The sequence below is a fragment of the Stenella coeruleoalba genome (genome assembly GCF_951394435.1).
Source record: "Stenella coeruleoalba genome assembly, chromosome: 5".
Classification (NCBI taxonomy): Eukaryota; Metazoa; Chordata; class Mammalia; order Artiodactyla; family Delphinidae; genus Stenella; species Stenella coeruleoalba.
The window spans coordinates 137,730,136-137,752,550 of NC_137150.1; the positions used below are offsets into that span (position 1 = coordinate 137,730,136).

At 41.5% G+C, this 22,415-nt stretch overlaps 1 protein-coding gene across 11 annotated transcripts in view; it reads right to left on the reverse strand.

The window, feature by feature from the left end:
• Positions 1-22,415, reverse strand: part of ERG (ETS transcription factor ERG) — a 278,833-nt gene that overhangs the window by 97,867 nt on the left and 158,551 nt on the right. For 8 of the 11 annotated variants that reach the window (XM_079921908.1, XM_079921907.1, XM_079921913.1 and 5 more), the window contains one exon: positions 3,377-3,424. The exons of 2 other annotated variants lie outside the window; for them this stretch is intronic. In XM_079921908.1, the coding sequence (XP_079778034.1) occupies positions 3,377-3,424 (48 nt within the window). Of the gene's footprint in view, positions 1-3,376; positions 3,425-11,622; positions 11,722-22,415 lie in introns of those variants that run through there. One more of the 11 variants, XM_079921917.1, reaches the window with a different exon arrangement.

Genomic DNA, 22,415 nt, shown 5'->3' on the forward strand with positions numbered 1-22,415 from the left:
CTGTTGGATCCTTGAACCACCACCAACAAGCAAGCGTTATTATCACTACTGAGTCTATTTTACAGATGAGGAAAATGAGGCACAGAAAAGTGAAATGTCCTGGCAACACTCGTTGGAACAAGGGTCAGCCCTAGGCAGTCTGGTTGTGCTCCAGAATAAGACACCAGGTCCTTAGGAAGGGATATGGGGCCTTAATCTCTAGAGGGGGTCATAAAAGTTCAGTCCTCATTCCTCTTTTCTTCACTATCCTGGAAGAAAAAGGGAATGAAAAAGGACTACTGAAATGAGTTTAATTTCTCCCATTCTATTATGCTTTTTAAAGAATATATCTGTGTGCATGGAGAACAGACAAAAGAATTCAAAAAGAATCCAATCTTAGCAGCCCCCTGATGGTGCAATATCAATTAACTTAACTTCCTTTTCTAAATTATTTTCTAAGCTCCTACAATAATTGTTTTGGAAATGGGGGGAAAGAACAAAGTTTGTATTATTATTTTGTCGTTTAAAAAATATTTTATCCTGTGGGTTTATTAAACCTGTATTCAGGTTGAAGAAAACAAAACAGAACAAAAGCAACCACCATCCGCAGGCAGGCAGTGGTGATTTTCAGAGAGGATGTCCAAAATGAGTCTACCAGCTATAAGGCCCTGCCCAGCACCACACAACCGTGATTCCCGTGGCACCAGAACCAATACAGACGCAGGAGATCAGAGAAGGCATTTTGAAAAAAAGCAGAAGTGGTAGGAGGCAGCATCTGGAAGGAAACATGTAGGGAGATGCCTTGTGGAGTTTCACTAAAAGGTAACAAAACTGCACAATGAAGGTGGGGGGTGGGGTGGCGGGCAAGTACAGAGGAAGAAAGATCTTCATTCAAACAGGAGGCTCCTGAGATGTTACGGTGTCTTCCAACAAGATGAGCAAAAGCGTATAAACAAATGGGTCTCCAAAAGAAAAGTATCACTCTGGCAGCTTCATGTCAATTCCACCAAAATACGTGCCTTGACTGACTGTGTAAATAAAATCATTGGAGTATGTTCATGTACCAGCACCTTCATGAGACAGTACTACATCTAACCACGTCTGGCAGCTTCTCGGGGTCAGATATAATCTCTGCCTCCCCCTGGACAGCCATCAACATCTACAGAATACATACTGGACGGAGAATCTCTATTGGACGCTGTCCTCTTGTCCATTTCAATGCAAAGCTCACAGGCGCTTTCTGATCATCAAAGGAGGCACTTTAGCATGAAGTCACCCGACAATTAACAGCGGCTCAGTGTTCTGATTATTTCAGGGACCCGTAGGAGATCAGGGTGGAGCTGTAGGTTTCCATGCTTAGAGTAAGTAAACATCACTCTTTGGAGTTTTGCCAGTGCTTGAGCCGAGTGGCTTTCAGGTGCTATTTATTTTGTTTAGTTTATTGTTCAGTGTTACTGTTTGTTGACTTGATATATTTTTCCCCCCACAAAGGGGCCAGTCGGTAAGAACATATCCTGTAAGTGGAAAATTGATGATTCCCTATTGTTCAGTGTTTGTGTGTGGTGGTTTTATTTGCTTTGGTTCAAAGGACCTAAACAATGCATTCATTGGAATTTAACAACTGGTGTAAAATCAAGCACAGGGAACAATCTGTGCGCTGAGATTTTTGTACCCAAATCGGGTGATCTCTGTTTGACTCAAGAAAGCAAAATCTAAAATGACCTTTACATCTAAATAACCACAGAAAAGAAAACCACTGACTGAATCTCAAAGAGGCGTATTTTTCAACAAATACAAAAACAGACTCATGCATCATTCTCCATGATTCCAAGGAGGCTAGAGTGCCCACAGGGCACAAGTCTTACTCATGGACATGTCTAATCTAGTTACCCTCCTCTGTAAAATCCAACCAGCAGACAAGACCAAGGATGAGAACAAGGGTCTAAAGCCGTTACCTTAGAAACGTCGTATTTTCACCTACTTCAAGACGGTGAATTCTGCCAGAAAATCTGTAGCAATAGGCTCATTCCCCTTGGAGGGGAGCGAGCGCATCACAAACTGTGCATTCGCAAAGGAAGCTTCCATGGGGAGCTCTTCCTGCATTGGTGCGTCTCTGGTCGGGTTGGCTATCTGTGTAGGAAGTGGACGCAGGAAGTATCTGTCTACAAACCCTTTATCCTCAAGGTAATTGCTACAGCAGCATTTTACTGTTTACTAAAGCAGTAAACATGTGATCTAAAAAAAGATGTTTTCCATCTCCAAAGAACAAGGCTTAAAAAAAATGTATGTGCACTTATTTCATAACCAGCTTCTTATCAAAACCGTCGGCAATATGACCGTGCTTCCAAGAGTGAGTGAGTCAATGGGAACAGCTTTTGGGGTAGAACAGAAGCTTCTCTCTCAGGGATGCCCAAAAAACAAAGCCTGGTTTTCTTTACTGAGATGCTACTCTAGCAAAGCAAATTTTATTTCTCTTCTAAGCTTAACACAGGCTTAACAGAGTCAGGGTCTTTGGCTGAACAGGTAAAGTGAACAAGACTTTCCACGTTAACTCAAACTGGTAGAATGGATAGCCCATAAAATCACTTGTATTTGACCTTGGGCAACATTCATCTTTTTTATGTGGATATAAATATGCTTCTAGCCCTAAGAGTTCACACAAGAAGAAGTTAAAGATAGCACTCAAACGTGGACATGTGGCTACTGCTTTTGATGACTTTTACCTGGGGCAGGCAGAGCCTCCTGCCAATCTTCTCTTTATTTCTTTACTCCAGATGAAAAGCTTGTGAGCCTTCACTGTCCCAGGTTTCCTGGGATGACAGGAGTGATTGGCTATCTGTGAGAGGCAGTGTGGGGTGAATGGAAACGGGTCCGAGGAGAACCCTTGAGCACTGGAGATGTTCCGGTGGGGGGGGGGTCCTCTCCATCATTACTGTTGTCCTTTATGTTTTGAAAAGCTCTTGTTGGGTTGTTAACTATTGCAGAGAAGAAGAAAGAGGAGGGAAGGAGCATGAGAGTGAGAAGTACAGAGAGAAGCAGAGGGTAGCAAGGCCCCAGATTTATTCTCCAGGGCCGGCCATGCAGAGGCTCAGGCAGACTCCTCAGCAAGCATCTCTTAGCACTGTCTTAGGTCATCTCCAATACTGATAAAGCAGTGTGAATAACTGAGAACGCACTGTTCTGTAAGAGTCTTTATTTCTTAATAAAGAGAAAAGAATATGTTAATCAGAGGAAAATTGGCTACTTGAAAAAAGAAAAAAAAAAGAATCAATTCACAACCTGTTGTAGAAATTGAAAAAGAAAAAAAAGCCTTCTATGGATTTCCTGATTTTATTCCTAGAAGGAAAATTGATCTGACTCGAGTGAATAATCAAATTAGCTAACAAGTATTAAGTACCTCTAATGTGCTCCATACAATTCCAACTCGGTTCATCTCCCCATAGCCCTGCGAAGTAGAAACTGTGGTTACTGCTTTTTACAGATGGAAACACCCAGAGATCGTGAGGTGAGGGGCCCGTCCAGGGTGAAATGCCAGGAAGACCATTTCTGTTTTCCCGAGAAGGAACTCAGGCCTGGAGAGGTGCCTTCACCTGCTGAGGCCCTACAGCATCAACTGCAGCCTCAGCTGGTCTCTCTCAGGACAGCCTCTTTCCACTTCCCCTCCTAGCCTCCACATCTATGCCTCCCTTTCCTTGTGAACAAGATAAGACCAATCCTTTCCCCACAGAGGCTATTTTAAGGATGCCGTGAAGAAATAGAGTCTTCAGGGCCTCCCTGGGCATAAGATAAACACGGCTGGGCTCGCTCTATTTCACCTTCATGCTTCCGATGCTCTTGGGAACATCAGGTAACACCCACGTACAACACAGATCCAAAGGGGACTTCGCAATATAAAACCACACACACTTTTTTTTTTTTTAACTCGGAGCAACGTATTAGGAAATCTACCTCAAATTGAGACACAAACTAATCGTGTTGACAAATTCCCAAGTGTTGTTTCAACAGTTTCCTCTTCCTCAAAGGTGAGCATCACATGCCTACAGCTAACTTTAAAAAATAAAAGTCAACAAGACCCAATGGGATCCAAAGGGAACAGGACGGTAAAGTCCCTATTGGCTGATGATTTCAATTAATGGACTTGGGGGCATGTGGATGGGAGCGATGGGGGGCAGATTTTGTCTTCAGTGGTGACTCTGTTTCAGTACTTGCTAAATTAAAAAACCCCATCAGTTTGCTATACTGTAATTTTATAATGGAAAGACAGATGTTAAATCATCAGGGTGGAGCGATTTAAAGGCCACTGTGTTAGATCCAGGAGCGCGAGTTCTTTGCACATGTTAGAAATGCTCTTTATTTTATGCCCCAGAAATTGACGTGCATTGTCTTGAACAAAATCATTTGAAGTAACAGCACTGATGTGAATGTTATGATTGGATTATGATGTGGCTTGAAAAATAAATAATTTTGCTTGGCCTTGGCATTTCTTTTCTAAACGTCTCGGCACTTATCTGTGCCTAACAGCAGATTACCGTTCTTCCCAGAGTCTAATTCCATGAACACCCCTGCGGAAAGACTTGGTAAGGCCTGATGGAAAACTCAGAGACGTGGGCAAGGAAGTTGATACTTGGGGTGAGGAAACAAATCAGCAGCTGATCTGGAATCTGCAACCACGGGCCCCTTGGATATAGCCAAATATGGAAAGAATTCTTGGCACCAAGCAAGTGGAGAATGGGGTGCTAGAGTTTTAGCTGTTCAGTTTTCTAGTGCTTTATCTTAATTAGCCAGTGAGAGCATAATCATTGTTGGCTGTGGGCTTTTTCACACAACAGTGGTAACATAAGTTAGCCAATTATAATAATTTTCATTATTTAATGTATCACACTATATCATTTAATACACCTTTTTTTTTTTTTCCTGCACAGTAATTTATTATTTGGAGCTAAGTAAGGCAAATAGCAGGGAAAAAAAGATCAGATGATGATAAATTGAGGGGAAACAGATTTGTGTGCCCGAGCAAGTTTCCTAGCCTCTCTTAATCCTCTATCCTTATCTGGACAAAAAGCACCAGGATGCAGGCTGTGGTGAGCATCTCACGAGATAACGTGAGCATCCCGCACAGAGTCTGGCCTGGAATAAGCAGTTACAAGGATGATATTAATTTGGATTATGAATTCAAGCTACAAGATCTACCTTTTAAAAACGCTTTTCTCTATGATCTTTTCAACAGCAATTTAATTCTATGTAGTTAATGTGTATTTAAACTAGGAGAGATATCTCTAAAGAAATACATCTATTTAAAATCTGCAATAATGATTGCAGACTTTACTAATATCTTCACTTTCTCTTGATGACCTTAAAGGATTTTAATCAAAATTTATTTTTCAACAACTATTTACTGAACCCCTATGCTTTGCCAGGCTCTGTCAAGACACAGAAAAGATGGACAGACTATCACAAGAAAACAGGTTCTATTGTTTACACAGGTAGACAAAAAGTAGAGTCACACAAACACAAGCAAAGCTGAGAGCATGTGTCGCCAGAGAGAAAACAAAGCAGGAGAGAGTGGACAGAATGAGGAATGTTCTTAAACTTTATAAAACATGCCTCAGCCAAGTTCAATAGGGGAAATATGTGCGAAATAAGTGATCAAACAGGCAATGAAAGTGTGAATAAGAAAAAGATCCAGAGGTCACAGTGGCCACTAGTTGAAACAGGTTCACAGCAAAAAAAAAAAAAAAAAAAAAGTGGAATGAAATACTATAATTACGGAAATACAAATAAAAATGAGATTCCATTTTTGCCTGTCACAATGGCAAAGATTCAAAGAGTGAAATATTCAGAGTTGTTATGAGTTCAGTGGAACTGGCCTTATCTATGGCTACAAGTGGGAACTGGTACAACCCTTCTAGAGAGTAAAGTGGTCATTTTTTTTTTAAACTGGCAAATATTTAAATTTGGCAGAGACTTTAAAAATATGTACACCCATTGGTCCAATGATTCCTTTTCTAAGCACTAACACTAATAAAATAATTTTTTTTTAAATTACATAAAGGGTACATTGCAATGTAATTGGTGAAAAACTGAAAGCAATATTATTTCCTACAATAGGATATTGGTTATATAAATCATAATACTTATTTTAAATGGAATATAATTAAGCATAAAAATTCTGCTTATTAAAAAATTGTAGCGACATGGGGAAATGTTTGTAAAACAATGTTAACTGAGATGAGCAGGACAGGGAGACAAAAGGACAGACAGAAACACACAGTAGGAAGACACACACCAAATGCTGGTAATTTTCTCTGACTGCCTGGGGCTGGGAACAATTTATATTGACTCTGTAATGATTTCTTTTTTCATTTTCTCTACAGTGAGAATGTTTTATGACTGTAATTTGTACAAAATAACAAGATGCATTTTTCAAAATTAATGAGAATACAGGACAGTGGAGGATTCCAGTAACCCTGTTCCTGCCCTAATCAGAAGCAAGAGGCACTGCAGGCCTCTGCCCTCCTTCAGCGACGAAGCAAACAGCCTCCGTCCTCAGAACAGGACTAAACCAACCCTCTGATCACCCATGCCTTGAGGGACCCCCTGGACACTCCGCCTGCCCAGGTGTTTGGTCCCTGCCCTGCTATACCCTTCTCCAGGGACCCCTAGGAGCTCCTTGCCCCTCACCTCTCGGCTCCCGTGTGCCCTGCCCTGGCTGGGAGGCCGCAGTAGTGACCTGTGGAAGTGACCTGTTATTCTCCCTGTCTCTTCAAAAGCGTTAGCACAGAGTCTGTGTGCCTCTGGGCTTCACAACTGAAGCCGGGTAATGGAACACATAGAGAGAATTCAGAGCAGGGCCAGAAAGACAGTGCAATTTATTAGCAAAGGTTAGATGGACTTGGATTGTCCGATGACGTCTGTCACTTACTGAGCACCTACTAAAGGCTCTCCCACCCTGGACTCGCATCAGGACGGTCATTATAATCCCACCTACAGGTGAGGAAACGGAGCTCAGACAGGTTAGGGCCCTTGCCCAGGGTCACGTGACTAGGAAGGGTTCAAATGCAGGTGTGTCCGTGGCCACATAACGTAAGTAAAGAAATCTCAGAGGTGACGGGGGGACAAAGTCCCCTGAGAGGAGAAGAGCCGTCCTCTAACCTGTGGGGACAAAAGGAGGGGATGCTGCATTTGACGCATTCCCTAAGCCCTAGGAAAAAATCCTGCTGGAGCAGATGTGTCACCACCATTGGAAAGGCCTGGAGACTGTCTCTGTCAAACCCCCTTCTCGGAAGATTTTACACTGCAGAGAAACTCTCTGGTCCTGGCTTTCCAACGGCCTCCTGTATTGTGATTCTCTTCTATGTCAGCTGATAAATCTGCCAGGGTACTGGGATGCCAAAGCGGAATGTTCTGCTTTGGGGCTCCCCTCCCACAGAGGGAACCTTATTCTGAAATTCTAAACACAGAAGTAATATTTTCCTGACAGCATCAGGAACGATTGTTTCATTTATTTATTTTATTTCTACTTATGGTTTTTCAAGAGACATCGACAAGCGTACGTATGTGTCGGGGTAGAGGAGAGATTTAAGCAAAGATCTGTTTTGTAAAAAATAAAAAAAATTTTAATGAAATAATCACTTTAAAGAAAATATAGATAATTAAAAAACAGTTCAGACTTCCAGAACATTCTCTGAGAGTACTGCAGTCCTCCATAAGTATATTTCATGGGAAGAATGATCCACAAATTCTATCCTTTCCAATTCTCCTTTCCACGCCACTGAGGCAGCGTGCCCAGCCTCAGAGAGAGCTGTAGGAGGAAGAGTGCTGTGTCCCGTCCAGAGGGGGCAAACTGTGTCCAGAGCCACCCACGGATGCAAGCAGCAAGTCATTTTAAGATAACGGCCCATAATTCCACCTTAGGCCAGTGTTCTAGAAACATGAGATTCACATAGTGGTGCAACAATATTTTCCGTTTTCTATTCCTTCCACTGTCACAGAGTCCTCTAAAGTAACAAGGGATGAAACAACTGAAATTCCACTTGAGCCAATGAGTTGCTGAAAATTTATATGCCCTAGAGCTATTAAGCTCATTCATCACATCCCTTAAAATCCTATATATGAACTTCCTTCATATAACCCTGAGCTTTTAATTTTAAACAAGTTTGCTTCACACATGATAGCAAATATTCAGCAAGAGCCTGCTACGTGCAAGCCATGAAATACGTAAAAGATGCTTCATGTTTTTAAATTAACTTCTTTTTTTTTACTGAAGTATAGTTGATGTACAATATTATATGGTACAGATGTACAATATAGTGATTCCCAATTTTTAAAGGTTCTACTCCATTTCTAGTTATTATAAAATATTGGCTATAATCCCTGTGCTGCACAGTATATCCTTGCAGCTTATTTTATATATAATGGTTTGTCCTCTTCATCCCCCACCCCCACGTTACCCCTCCTCCTCTCCCCCTCCCCACTTGTAACCACAAGTTTGTTCTCCACGTCTGTGAGTCTGCTTCTTTTTCTTATTTGTTGTAGTTTTTAGATTCCACCTATAAGTTATATCATGGTGATCATCAAAACCCTCCAACCTCTGTCAAATCAAAGAAAGGAACTTCTTTAAACAGCTCATTGACACCGTAATCATGTTCTCCCTCAGCAAGCCTTGTTAGTAACTTTCCATCCCCTGATTCTAAGATGCTCTCCACTCACGCTGCTGTTTGCAGTTTGCTCTCTCCTGGTCTTCCAGTGCCAGATCTGTGATAAAGGAAAATGCCCACGATCCCCTCTTAAAGACTAAGGACCTTTAAACTCTAGGATCAGGGGCTGTAACCTGGGGTTCACGGACCACCCAAGGAGTCCAAGGACAGAACTGGATTTCAATAGTATTAGCTGCCCTTGTCACTCTATGTATTGCCTTTCCTGCATTTTAAAAGCATTAATCTGAGACGGGATTGCAGGCTTCATTAGACTTCCCGAGTGGCCCAAGGCATAACAAAGGATCAGGGAAGTCTTTGGGAGATTGGATTAAAAATCCTAACAGAAGCAAAATCAAGTTCCAAGGCTAACAACTGGCTGCTTGGAGTCTGTAAGCAAAGGCAGCACTGTTTTGTGCAGAAGGAAGGGAGGGGGTTGTAAAGCACCCCCCAGGTATCATCAGGTGGCCCCGGAAGCAGTGGAAGCACCAAAACTGATTCGTGAATTACATGTGGGAACATCCCTTTTGATGCTTACGTTTTTATTAGAACTCTTAATCTGATCTTAAAATCCACGGCCCTTTAAGGATAAACCAACCGACAGACTCACATAAACTCATAAGATTCCTTTACTTCTTCCCATGGAAACACTCTTTTACCATTTCCAAAATACCAAGGGAAAATGATGGTGAGAATCATAAAGACGGGATAAAAACACAGAGCTTTTCATAGTGCCTCATAGGGTCTTACAGACATTCACGCCAAAAAAAAAAAAAAATCCACTGAGACGCGGAGACCAACTTAACAGATTCTGTGCATCTGATGCTTGATGGACTAATTGATTTATTTACTGAAACAACAAAAAACAGAGTGCGTTTGAGACTGGAAATTGCCCGTATGACAGACTTTCCTAATTCCAACGGACAGCCGTAATTTTCCCTATGCTAATTTGAGCTTTGCACTAACGTAATTAAAACTGCAGTCAACAGACTCAGGCCTCCTTTTTTCCACTCTATAAACAAGTCTGTAAAGTCATCTCATTACTTTACCCAGGAAGCCTAGCAGAACATTTGTCAAAGGAAGTTACCTATAAAGAGGGGCTATTTTATTTTAACAGAGGATTAAAAAGAGTCTACTTGAAGTCATTTTTGAAAGTTCACTTAAGCTATATATGATACACAGATAATGCAGTGTAATCAAATGTTAAAGTAAGCATAGTCTCCTGGGTAAGTGGAAACTATTTCCCAAAATTCATCCTGAAAAACACAAAACGTTCAAGCTTCAAAAATATCTTCATCTTTTCAGAAACGTATACTTTAAATTAAACAGTATGACACATTTGTATTCTATGCAAAACATACCCCACACCTAAAGGATTGTCTGTTATTTCAATGTCCTTTAATACACTGATTTTTTTTGAAACACACACACACACACACACACACACACACACACAATTGTACCCAAGCTATTCAAAATTTACAAAGAACATTAGATTCAACTGCTATGAAATATGGACACAAATAAGGGTAAAAATAAGAATTAAGAGGGCAGCATTTGGGGTTATAAAATCAAATAATTTCTACTCATATAGCTCAAAGCAGAGTACATCAAACCCTCAATTTTAAAATTCCTTTCTATACAGTTATACTTCAGCAGACTTCAATCCTTGAAGAAAGAAAAATCTCTGTAAGATTAAAATCTTTGATACATGATTTTTTAATATGTATTACTGAACATACCTTGAAAACCAAAACCTATCTTGAGAACTAGAAACTGAACAGAACTTCTGAAACATAGTTTATGCAACGGGTATTAATTAAATCCTCTCGCACAAACATTTCAAATTCCAAATCAAAGAGGCTTTTAAAAATTGTCCTGGCCCAGTTCTGGGCAAACTTCTATATTGATGAGCTTTCAGATCAACTAAAACCCTTGATGAAAACACAACCAAATACTTCTCACCTACATGCAGCAAAACTAAAGACATGCAACCCGTAAAACTTGCTTTTTCCTCCTTTCAGTATCTGTTTTTGTTCCTGACTTTTCTCATTTCTAGAAATGTCACCAAGACGTGCTGGCCTTGAAAATATTGTGACAGACCACTTCACGGGCTCTATGCCGCCAGCTTGCACGAACCATCAAACTGGCTTCAGTTCCAGGAATCAGACTACATTCACGTTTCTACCTCTGTGCATTCACCTCCACCTTAATCTCTCTATTTGCAAGAAAAACAAAACATCAGACCACACACCCCAGAGCACAGAGAACCAACCCGCAATTCCCACAAAGCAACCATCACGGAGAAGAAAGTCTATTCACAGTGCACCGAGGAGTAGGTACTTTATTAAAGATAAATACATAACCGAACAAACCGAATTACCACCACTTGCATTATGAGAACGCTCTGTTCTCAGCCTGAAGGTTCCAAAAATCAAGTCAACATTGGCATGTCCCATGACTGACAGCCACTTGCCAGGCATCTCTTCATTTCCACAGGGACCGGCTGGCACCCCTGATGGTAAGGAGGCCTTCAAGAACGTCCAAAAGTTCAACATTTCCAAGCCCATCTTTTTCTCCGACCCTGCCCTCCAAACTCTCCAAGTCCATTGCCTTCCAGCAGATACACATCCAGGCACCGCTAGAGATAGTTAAAGAATATGAAAATTCGGACGCGCTCTTTGAAAAGCTTTTGCAAAAGGTCATCCACAGCCCTCAACCGTGAATTTAGAAACCCCAATTTTTTTCTGAGTTTGAAGTTTTTAAGCCTTGCGGATGGTTGGAGTAGGAAAAAGGAAATTTACTAGGCAGTGCAAAGGAAATCTTGTTGTCCTCTATTGTGGCAGCGGGGGTGTTGCCCAATGCTAACTTATCTGCGTTGATAAAGGAAACCAAAGAAAAGAGTAACAAGCACAGAATTTGGTCAAATGAAAAGGAACCCTCTCCTTACCTTAATAGTGCTGGCCATAATGCAATCAAGTTTATTGATCGTTAATAAATGTTAATAATAATTATTGCTTCTCTCTGACCAGAAAGTAGTTTTGATGAGGTTGTTTAGAGCGGATGAGATTGTGCTAAGTCTGGGAAATGAAGTCAGTCAATGGCAGGAAGAGGTTTCTATTGGTCCTGGCTGCCCAGCCCGAAGAAACAGGATATTTGGGAGTGGAGAGATAAGAGACCCTGAAAACAATGTTGTTTTTCTTGATGATATGCAGCCAGGAGATTTTTTTTTTTTCAATTAAAAAAAAAAAAAGACATCAATTGCCTGGGCCTGGGATGACCACAGCAGGTGTGACCCAGTGTGCCGCCCTGTGACACGCCGCCCCGGGGCAGGATGCAGATGTGGCGGGACTCCGAGTGGCTTCACGTGGGCGGCGCGCTCCTCAAGGCCCCTGGGTGCGGACGGGACTCCTGGGCCTCTGTCTCCCCGATGTGCCACACGCCTGGGTCGCGGGGCCTAAGGCCCCTACCCGCTCCGCTTTGCAGGTAGTGCTTATTTCATGTGAATAGGCGACGACGTTTAATAATAGCCATTCACCTGCTGATTTTTAACAACCTCCACTGGTTCAGCATCTCAAGTGAATGTTCCAGGACAGTTTCATTTTCTCCTTCCAAACATAAGTAATTGCTATCGGCTCCACGATAAAATAGTTGAAAATGCAAAGACTCTAGAATGGAAGTAGCTAAGAGAAATAAAGAGGAAAATAAACCTGTCAAATCCTCATTTTCAAATATTTATTTAAAATCCAAGGCACTTAAATGACTACGAATGCTTTATAATGGCAGCGAGCTGGCCCCCTCTGACAAACGTCCAGGTTGCAGACAACAGACCCCAATAGAACTCTTGGCTACACAGAGATGCCACGTCCTCATTAAGTGTTTTAAAATCTGAGCTGTAAGTTCAGGGCCACACGTCTGTTTTCCACTCAGAGGAAATACAGCTAATTGTAGGCCTGAACATTCCTTAGAGGATTTCAGGCCTTTTAATTACTCATTTTCAGGAAATTACTTGTTCTCTGGAAGAAACAACATTTTGCTTTGAATCTAGCTACACTAAAGTTGGGCCAGTAAAGAGGTGTGGTCTCCATAGGGGACCCGCAGAACACAATAGACCAAACCCTGAGTCATCCAGCAGCTCCTGGTTTCAGAGGCAGTCAGTGAATTGATTTCACTGGGACTTAGGCCTGTCTACATCAGAGCTCTAGAAATGAGCCCAAGCTTCTATATCTTTCACTGATCCCAAGATTTCCCCTTATGATAGGTGAAGGAGAAGGAAACATGAGGAGAAGGAAGGGGAGAAAGGAAAGGAGAAGGAGAAAAGAAAGAGAGAGAGAGAGAAGTGGGCGGAGAGAGGAAAGAAAGAGAGAAAGAAAGAAAGAAAAGAGGAAAGGAAACGAACAAAGAGAAAGAAACAAACAGAGGGGGGAAAAGGAAAACGAAAGAAAGAGAAACTATAAGAAATCTCATGTAAAAATCAGAACCTGACAAATTCTCAGCATCTACATTTTGAGGGGATGTTCATTTCCGCTCTTTTCATCTCCAAACAATAAATGAGATGGCAGGCTGATTCAAATTGTGTTTCCCCTAAAATTTCAAAGTACTGAGTTGTTTTATCTGGGCAGCTTCCACTAGGATTCAGGAGTGCTGGGAAAAGTGTTCTTTTAGCTCCACTGAGATTCCTTATTTTTTACTCTCCTAAGAAGCATCAATTTCAAATGTGAACTGTAGTACCCTAATAAGCAGTGTTCTATTATGAATTTCTCAAAGAGCAGCCTTAAGTAGGGTGACCCCTTGCTAAAAAAATATAGCCATGGAAGAAAGTTCTGTGCGGTCCCATCTCACCACTGCCGCCTGGTTTCTGACACAGCCCTTGTCCTCTGCAGCAGGAAAGCATCAACAATTTTATGGAGATCTAATTCTTCGTTGAGGGTCTGCCCTGAACTCCTTGGTTCTTGTCTAATTCAAATCAGCGAACGGTAACATTTTTTTAACTCTTTATTTAGAAATGACATCAAACTTCAAATACCATATGATATCACTTATATGTGGAATATAAAATAAGACACACCAATAAAAACTTTTTTAAAAAGCTCATTTTAATTAAAAAAAAAAGAAAGCAATAAAACAAAATACGATACAAATGAACATATCTACGAAACAGAAACAGACTCACAGACATAGAGAACAGACTTGTGGTTGCCAAGGGGGAGGGGTGTGGGAGAGGGAAGGATTGGGAGTTTGGGATTAGCAGATGCAAACTATTATATATAGGATAATAGTCCTACTGTATAGCACAGGGAACTATATTCAATATCCTGTGATAAACCATAATGGAAAAGAATATGAAAAATAATATATATATGTATAACAGAGTCACTGTGCTATACAGCAGAAATAAACACAACATTGTAAATCAACTATACTTCAATAAAATAAAAAAGAAAACAGAAAGAATGAAACTTATAGAAAAGTTACAAGATAATACAAAGAACTCCTAATATCCTTCACCAGTTCCTCCAACTTTGGTAATTTACATCATTTGCTTTGCCTTCTCTCTCTCTGTCTCTCTTACTTATGTCTAATGCATAATTATGTATATACACCCATATTTTATTCTTTAATAAAATTCTGTTAGACTAATGTACTTGCTTGGAACTTACAAACAGAAAACTCTATGCTACTCTTTGATTTATTTCCTGAAGATTCTATCCATAAGTTTCATTGTGTCTAATTCTGAAAATGCATATAACACAAAGTGATGTAATAAAAATCCAGTTTTGAGATAATGAGTTGTAAACCCAGTTACAAAATTTAAAAGGCAAATCTTCCTCATTTCTAATGACAAATGCTGACTGATGTCTATCATCTTCTGAGAGAATTATTCCTGATGTCTAGAATGGCATAATAGCATCCCAGTTCAGTATCCTCTGACTATTTAATGCAAAGTTCTAAAAAAACAAACAAACTTCAATTGGCTATTGACAGCACAAGGCATATCTATTAATTAGAATATATTTAGTAATGCAGAAATCATTTCCCAAACATCATTCTGGGGGAAATCATCTATGCTCCCGTCACCCACACCCAAACCTCTGCCATCAAACGGCCTCAGCACTAGATCACTCAGCAGCCTAAGGACCGGGCTGCCCTTCCAACGAGACACCACGCCTCCTTGGGGGAAGCCACCCTCAGGTCACTATGCAGACCCATTTCGGGGCAACTGCAGGTAGCCTCCACCTGGGTCATCCTGCCATGAATCTGTCAAGACAGGGTCCTTTTCCACCCTCCTTGGAACTCAGTAAACACCATGCTGGAACAGTGTGGCACCCCCGGCATATGTGTGAATAAACTACACGTTTCCATTCTGTACTTATCCATCAGGGACCCATGACCCATGAATTTACCAAAGCCCTTCAAAAGCCTGTTCATACCTTACTCCAAATGAAAAAGGAAAGAGTGTAAAATAGACTCTACCATTACCATAACTATAAAAGGAGCACTGTCATTTATTTCTCCTAAATCCACAGCTTCCCATTTTCTGGAGTCAACAAATGCTCATCCATCTTCTCCTACTAACTTCTCTGTGTGGGATCTACAGAGGAAGGTCAAGGGTTGAGAACACTTTTGGGTGAAGGCAACATAGTTCTAAAAATCATATATGAGTGTAGCAAAGAGATACTGAGCCAGAATCTTAATTGGAGACACAACAGAAGATTCACTCATGATTGACTGATTGATCCCTGTATTCAACATCCATACAATGACATACTTATCATCACTGAAAATACTGCAGGAAAATGATGTAGTAGATGAATACTTAGTGGTATGGAAAATTATGGTACGATGTCCGGTAATTTAAAACTGAGGTCATAAAGGAGAATTATATCACAGACTCATTTTGTTAAAAATAAAAAGGCAAAACAGAAATATTAGTCAGCTACATACTACAATACTAATAGTAGAGAATCTTTTTTGTTTTTGCCCCTTTCCCCTTTGGTTCATCTATATTTTAAAAACAGTTACAATAACTTCAATAAAAATAAATAAATAGTAAAATAGAATAAAATTTACTCACCTATTCTACAAAATATGTAGAACATATTGTTTCATATGTTCAGCAAGCCAATATTATGAAAAAAAAAGTGGGGAAGAGGGAAGGAGAATTCTAGATTCAATGGAACTTAAGAAACCCAAAGCCCAAATGCAAATGATGGTCTACAATTAGATACTGACATGAACAAATTAGAAGTCAAAGGCTTTTCCAGGGATGCTAGAGAAATCTGAATATATAATGATTGTTACATCATATTATAGATTTATTGTTAACTATTTATAGCTTTAAGAATACTTTGTAGGAAAACGTCCTTACTACTTAGAGCTGCGTTCCAAAGTATTGAAGATGAAAAGGTAATAATTTCTGTAATTTATTTGAAAGAATTCATGAAAAATAACAATGCAAATATGACAAAATTGTACAATTGTCAAATCTCAATCATAACTTACATGAGTGTTCATTGTATCATTTGCACTCCTTTGAGTTCTAAATTTTTTATAACATAGTGTTAAATAAAAATTTCTCATAGATGTCTTTCTTTAAAAAACTTACAATAAACATGTTACATTGTAATGAAAAAGTTATATAAGCAACATGCAATGTTCTATTTTTTTCTAAATACCTGTATAACATGCAGCACACGATACCTATTTGTCAAACTCTATATGTGTGTGTACCAAAATGCATATTCTTTTATAAACATCTACAAGAGTAGCTCTTTTTGATTAATTTCACTAAGGAAATCCTGCAGACACTCATGTGCTCTGTAACGGTCACCTCCCCAGCATTATTCCCTCCAGTCAATGAGTGCCTTTTCCATGCCCACTCAGAGCTCTGGTGGGCACAAGGAAACAAGGATGACAGGACTCTGTCCAGTCCCTGGGTGTCTCAGCATTCATGAAGTCTCTGTTCGGCAACTCAAATTCCGCACACATAAAACTGCAGGGCATGGGACCAATCCATGAACCGCAGACTCTTTATGGGCAAAACAATAGGATAAAAGTGCTGTATATTTATTGTCCCTAAGATGATACATGAATCTTAAAATGTGTAATGTTTGGATTATTCAAGAGAGCCCGGCAAGAAGGATGTCCAAAGGATTTTTGGCAGGGGCACGCCTGAGATTGTAGATAAGGATTAAGCATCTGGAGCTGTCCCCACAACGGAAAACTCCATCACCCAGTGGAACTTTTCCATCTCTATCAATTGGAGGATTTGCCTGAGAACACAGGGAGCATAAGGCACTCGTAGCCCCCAAGGTCACCCATCTTATACTGGTTAAGGACCATTTTTCTATTCAAAGCGGACTTCATGAGGACTGTTTCACTCCATTGGGTAAGACTCTGTGTGTGTGTGGCATACCCTCCAGCCGCTCATGAAGAAATAATCCAATTACAATTTAAATAACTACTGTTTCAACACTTTCTCTAAGTGGTTAATATATTCTTCAGCGTCTTGGTGCATTTGAACTAGTCTAAAACAAGGAAATTGTTATCACACACTAAATCCTCGACTTCTCAACACCAAGTTGCTTAATTTGGAAGCATGTGTCAAGTTCAGTTCTATAGGCTCAGATGGAGCAATGATTTCAGTGCACACGATTTCATAAGCATCACCTATATCCTCACATTTTGCCAACTTTGCCTCTTACCCAATGGCTCTAAAAATGCGGGAGTATTAAAACCCATAACAGGAACCCAAAGTATGTCAACTTAATACTCGTGGCTAAAAAAAAAAATTTTTAATTAAAAAGCAAAGACGAAGGAAACAAGAGTACTTATTTTGACACACTAATTTAGTATAAAGGAAGATTTAAATTTCCTTTTTCAAAGATCATGTTTCTATATATAATTTGTGAACCATTAAGTACATTTCAAGGTCTTCATCCATCTAACTGGGGCATAAATTAGTATCAATGTTATAGTCATCAGATTGCCACTGGTTCACTACAGGACAGTCTAGCACCCATGTCACATAACTGGAAGGCCCACAAAGGCACATGGCCCTCTGCCTAATGGCTGTCCTGTTCCTCTGCCCGCTACTCAGATCTAGGGTTCTGTGTCCCAATGACTATCCTCAGCTATCACCCCTGGCCACCCCGAGAAGTTATCTGGAGCTACTGACATTAAGTTAGATTTTGATCACTAGTTAGATTTTTAAATGTTTTTTTTTTTAAGTGTGTCAGTCTCACTTATAAGTTACTGGGCATCAGCATTTATTTTTGTCTTGATCTGTAAGATTTTGTAAATTATTTCTTAAAGAAATTATATACTATTTCTCAAAGAAACAGCATTCAAATCGCACCATAATGTCACACAATTAATGGAAATTTACAGAGAAGCCTGCATTCCATAATTGCTCAGTCTGTTTATAAAGGCGTTTTAGTTTCAGATTGAGATGGCCTTTCTTTCCACATCACTTAATTTGTTTATGTTTTTGCTGATATATTTCTATCGCAATTGGAATCAGAAAGGAAGCCAAGGAACAAAGTGCTGTGCCGTAAATAACGCATTTAGATCTGCATGAGTGTAATCAGGCAACCTGCAGACTTAACTTAGTCCTAGGCCAACACCTTGAAGGCAGGTATGTGAAACAGGGTCTGTCTCACTGTGGCAGCCCCGCTAGGCTGTATTCTCCCTGCACTGTACCCTCTCTGCACTGTGCTCCTTCTCTGCATCGCATCCCCTCTACATGCACCCTCTCTATATTGTATCCTCTCCCTCTGCAAAGTGAGGTACAGAACTGTTCCCTCTTGGAGGTACAGAGTACAGGCCAGTTTTTTTCCAGTTCACCCTCATGGAAAGAAAATTTGTTTACTTCTATTTAAATACACTGAATGTACTCAAAACTATGATGCAGGTTAATTCATAGGTTGCATCTGATCCCAACACAAATCTCAGCACATAATTTGGGGAAAGTTGCAGTCTCCGGGGACAAGTGGAAATGTTCTTTCTGGATGTATTGTCAATGACAGGCCAGAAGAGAAGCGGCGGTTTGCCTAGAGGATACTATTTTACCCTTTATTACAGCTACAAAAATAATCCTGCCTCAAGACCAAAAAACTAAAGTGCTTTGTTTATTTGCTAGCTGGAAACCAGAAGTAAGCTTTGCAGGGAATTTCTTTTTGAACTGCTTGATTGTTGTCACTAGAGGGCGCTAAATGTCCCTCTAAAAGGTCCTTAGAGGGGAGAGGAGTATGCATAATTCTTGCCTCTACGTTTCTTGAATTGATATTATCCTACAAAGTTGTCTCATTTATCCACTAAAATCAAAGTCCAACATTCAAAATGTAGAACATTTTTGAAAATTAAAAATTTTTCATTATTATGGAACATAAGGAAATATAAAGTATATGCATCTGCACATAAGACGGAATTCCCCAACCCCCGCCCTTTCACTCCGAGGGCACGGGTTCAACTCCCCATCGGGGAGCTAAGATCCCACAAGTCCCACCGACGCGGCCAAAAAAAAAAAAAAAAAAAAAGATCTGCACATAGGACTAATGGCATCATTCTGGGTGAGATTTGACTATGGAAATTGTATAATTGTTCTACATCACTATAAATAATTTCAAACCCTGAAAAATATTCTATTTCACAGTAATTCTAAAGGGCTGAATATGTTCCCAGTGCAAGTTTCATCAAGTAAATGGTAAGTTTTGAGTGCATTTATTTTCTGGTTTCAGGGTTAAGCACTTTGCCTGAACTCAGATATTAGTATACCCTTTCCAGACATGAGAACTATAGGAGGGGTACGGATTATACTGTAACATGTGAGAGAGACTTTGTGGTCCCTTCCTTTATTTAAAAAAAGAAACCGTAGTCTCTTGGGATATGCTTATGATACAACACTTATCAAAATGATATACAATATGAAGGTATATATAAATAGAGTTGAAATAAAATAAGCTTTAAAACTAAATACGAGAGTTTTCTTGAAAATAACCCTATTATGCAATTACACTGACTTTCAGGTCATTAAAAACACACTTAAAGCAAAATGCAGTGTCTTGGAAATATCTGCAAAACCAAAAAAGTTAACTGATTTTGCAACTTTCCTCTTTTTGTCTTCACTTGTACTTAAACATATCTGTAGAATTTCCTTTTTCTTCTTCCACTTTGGCTCCTATATACCAAGGAAGAATGAGGGCAGTAGATGAGGGTTGTTTGTGCTCCTGGCTGCCCAGAGGGGGGCTGCGTGGGGATGGCTCCCACAGACATCTGAAGAGGCCCCTGTAACTGCAGTTGACCATGGATTTTCCTCTCGGTCTGCCAGTGGAGCAGAGGTTCATATGCAGTGTGTTCTACGGAAGGATAATTAAGGCAGTATTTCATCTGTCCGTCTGTGATTTTTTTTTTTTTTTTTTTTTTGCGGTACGCGGGCCTCTCACTGTTGTGGCCTCTCCCGCTGCGGAGCACAGGCTCCGGACGCGCAGGCTCAGCGGCCATGGCTCACGGACCCAGCCGCCCCGCGGCACGTGGGATCTTCCCGGACCGGGGCACGAACCCGCGTCTCCTGCATCGGCAGGCGGACTCTCAACCACTGCACCACCAGGGAAGCCCTCCGTCTGTGATTTTTAAAGGGAACAACAACTTTGACTTGGGCACATAAATGGCGCAGAGCAGCGGGACGAGGCGTTGAAAACTGTAAGAGCAGGGGACCCCTCATCCAGCTTCACACTGACCCCGCTCCAGATACCGGGCATCAGCAGCTGAGGAGAGCACAGCCAGCTCCCACAATCCTAACTGCCAACGATAAGCTGTCTCAGGTGGGAACTGAGGATGTGAGTGCAGGGCTACCGCCTACGTCCGCAGGTGAAATAGACCTGCACACGCTGGCGGGGGAGCCTGGGGACATCCCTCAGGGAGCACGAGCCCAGGGTAGCACCCCGATCCCAAGGGCCTAGGCTTAGGGCAGAGGGGCCTCAGCCTGGCCTCAGCCTCAGCCTCCTTAGTGACTTAAGGAGTCATCTAATTCACCTGTCCCAATTTTCCATGTGCACATCAATGAGCAACTCTACAGGCTTGTTCCAAGGAGGAACTGGCACACACTGAGCATGCTGCTCTGTGCCCCCCTCTGGCACCCCACAGGCTGAGATGAGAGCAGCAGCCCCCAGGGGGCCCCAGGGCTCTGTCACAGTGCTGGCGCTAAGCAAGCCTTTGCTGAATGAATGAATGAACGAATGAACGAATGAGTGAATGAAGATGTCTACAGAGCCAGGAGCCCTGGGAAGGGCAGCATGGGCTGTGCCAACGGGCAGCCCAGGAGGGACCAAAAGTCAAACTTGGTCAAGGGACCCTGGGTAACAACTTTGGAGGTGCCTTTCCTGAGCCACTCCCCCAGATCAAGGTGCTGGGGAGCGAAGAAGGCGAAGGGTCTCTAAGAGATCTTCCAACTCTATAAATTATGGGATTTCCATCTCAGTAACTGACCTAAATACCCGGCAGTGAGTAGATATTCAATCATAAATAAATACATACCGAATGAATGAGCAAGCAAAAAGAGACTGGAAGAGCGAGTGAGTACGTGCCCTCTGTTTGGCCTGCACCACGCTGTATTCACAGCAGAGCTACCAGAGCTGCAGAATGAAATAACGGCTCCCGTTTGTACTCCACAGCCCTTGCCATTTTCCAAAGGAACTCTGACGAACATTATTTCCAGCTAAACTATTTCAGCAACCGGGCCGGCTTCACACGCACTGAATGACAGATTCATTGCATTTCTAGGCACTTGCTGTATCACCCATGACAATCACGTTTCCCCAGACAGTTCAGTAAGATGTCCTGTCACACAATCCCATCTAACAAGGTGACACTGACATTGCTCCCATCCAAGCTGGTGGGCTTGTGACTACAGCCTAAGGTCAGCTGTGTGACTGCCAAGGCTATCTGTAAAGATGACACAGCTTCCACCTGGTTTTCCGGGGAACAGCCACTCCCACACCTCAACCACCATACTGAGAGGAAGCCCAAGGCACACGGAGAGGCCATTTGTAGGTCATCAGTCAGGCCAGCAGCCAACACCAACCTCCAGCAGTGTGAGGCAACCTTCAAGGTGACTCCAGCTCCACTGCCACTTGACAGCAACCACCCGAGAGACCCTGAGCGAAAACCGCCTCTCCCTCAGCCCACTCAACCCCTGGAACCACAAGGAGTAATCAAATGATCACTGTGATTTGAAGCCACTGAGCTTTGGAGTGTTTTGTTAGCAGCCATAAGGAATGAGGATGCCATCAGAAGATCCTTTATCTTTTGCAGCATTGTTACAGCAGAAAATATTTTTGCTACGTGATTATTCATCCATTCATCAAACCTTTACTGGCACCCATTATACGCTCGGCATCGTCTCAGCCACTGAAGACGCAGGAAAGAAGAGAAACAGTCCTCAAAAAAAAAGAACAAAAAACCCTATATGTTAGTTGGAGGGAAAAAGATTCGGAAATCACAAGAGCATCTTAACCCAAGAGAACGGACAAACACTGTGAACATAACAGCTCTTCCCTCTGCTCTCCTACTCTCGTCCTCTCTCTGCTCATTCAATGTAATGTGCCTCAGGGTCACGACCCCATGGAGATGGAACCCCTGCTGTTCCGCCCCTGGCCTTCACCCTGGCTCCACACCCAATGCCGGCAGCTCCCCAGGCTTCATACTGCTGGTGCCCCATTCCCATTTGTTAGAAACATCTCTGCC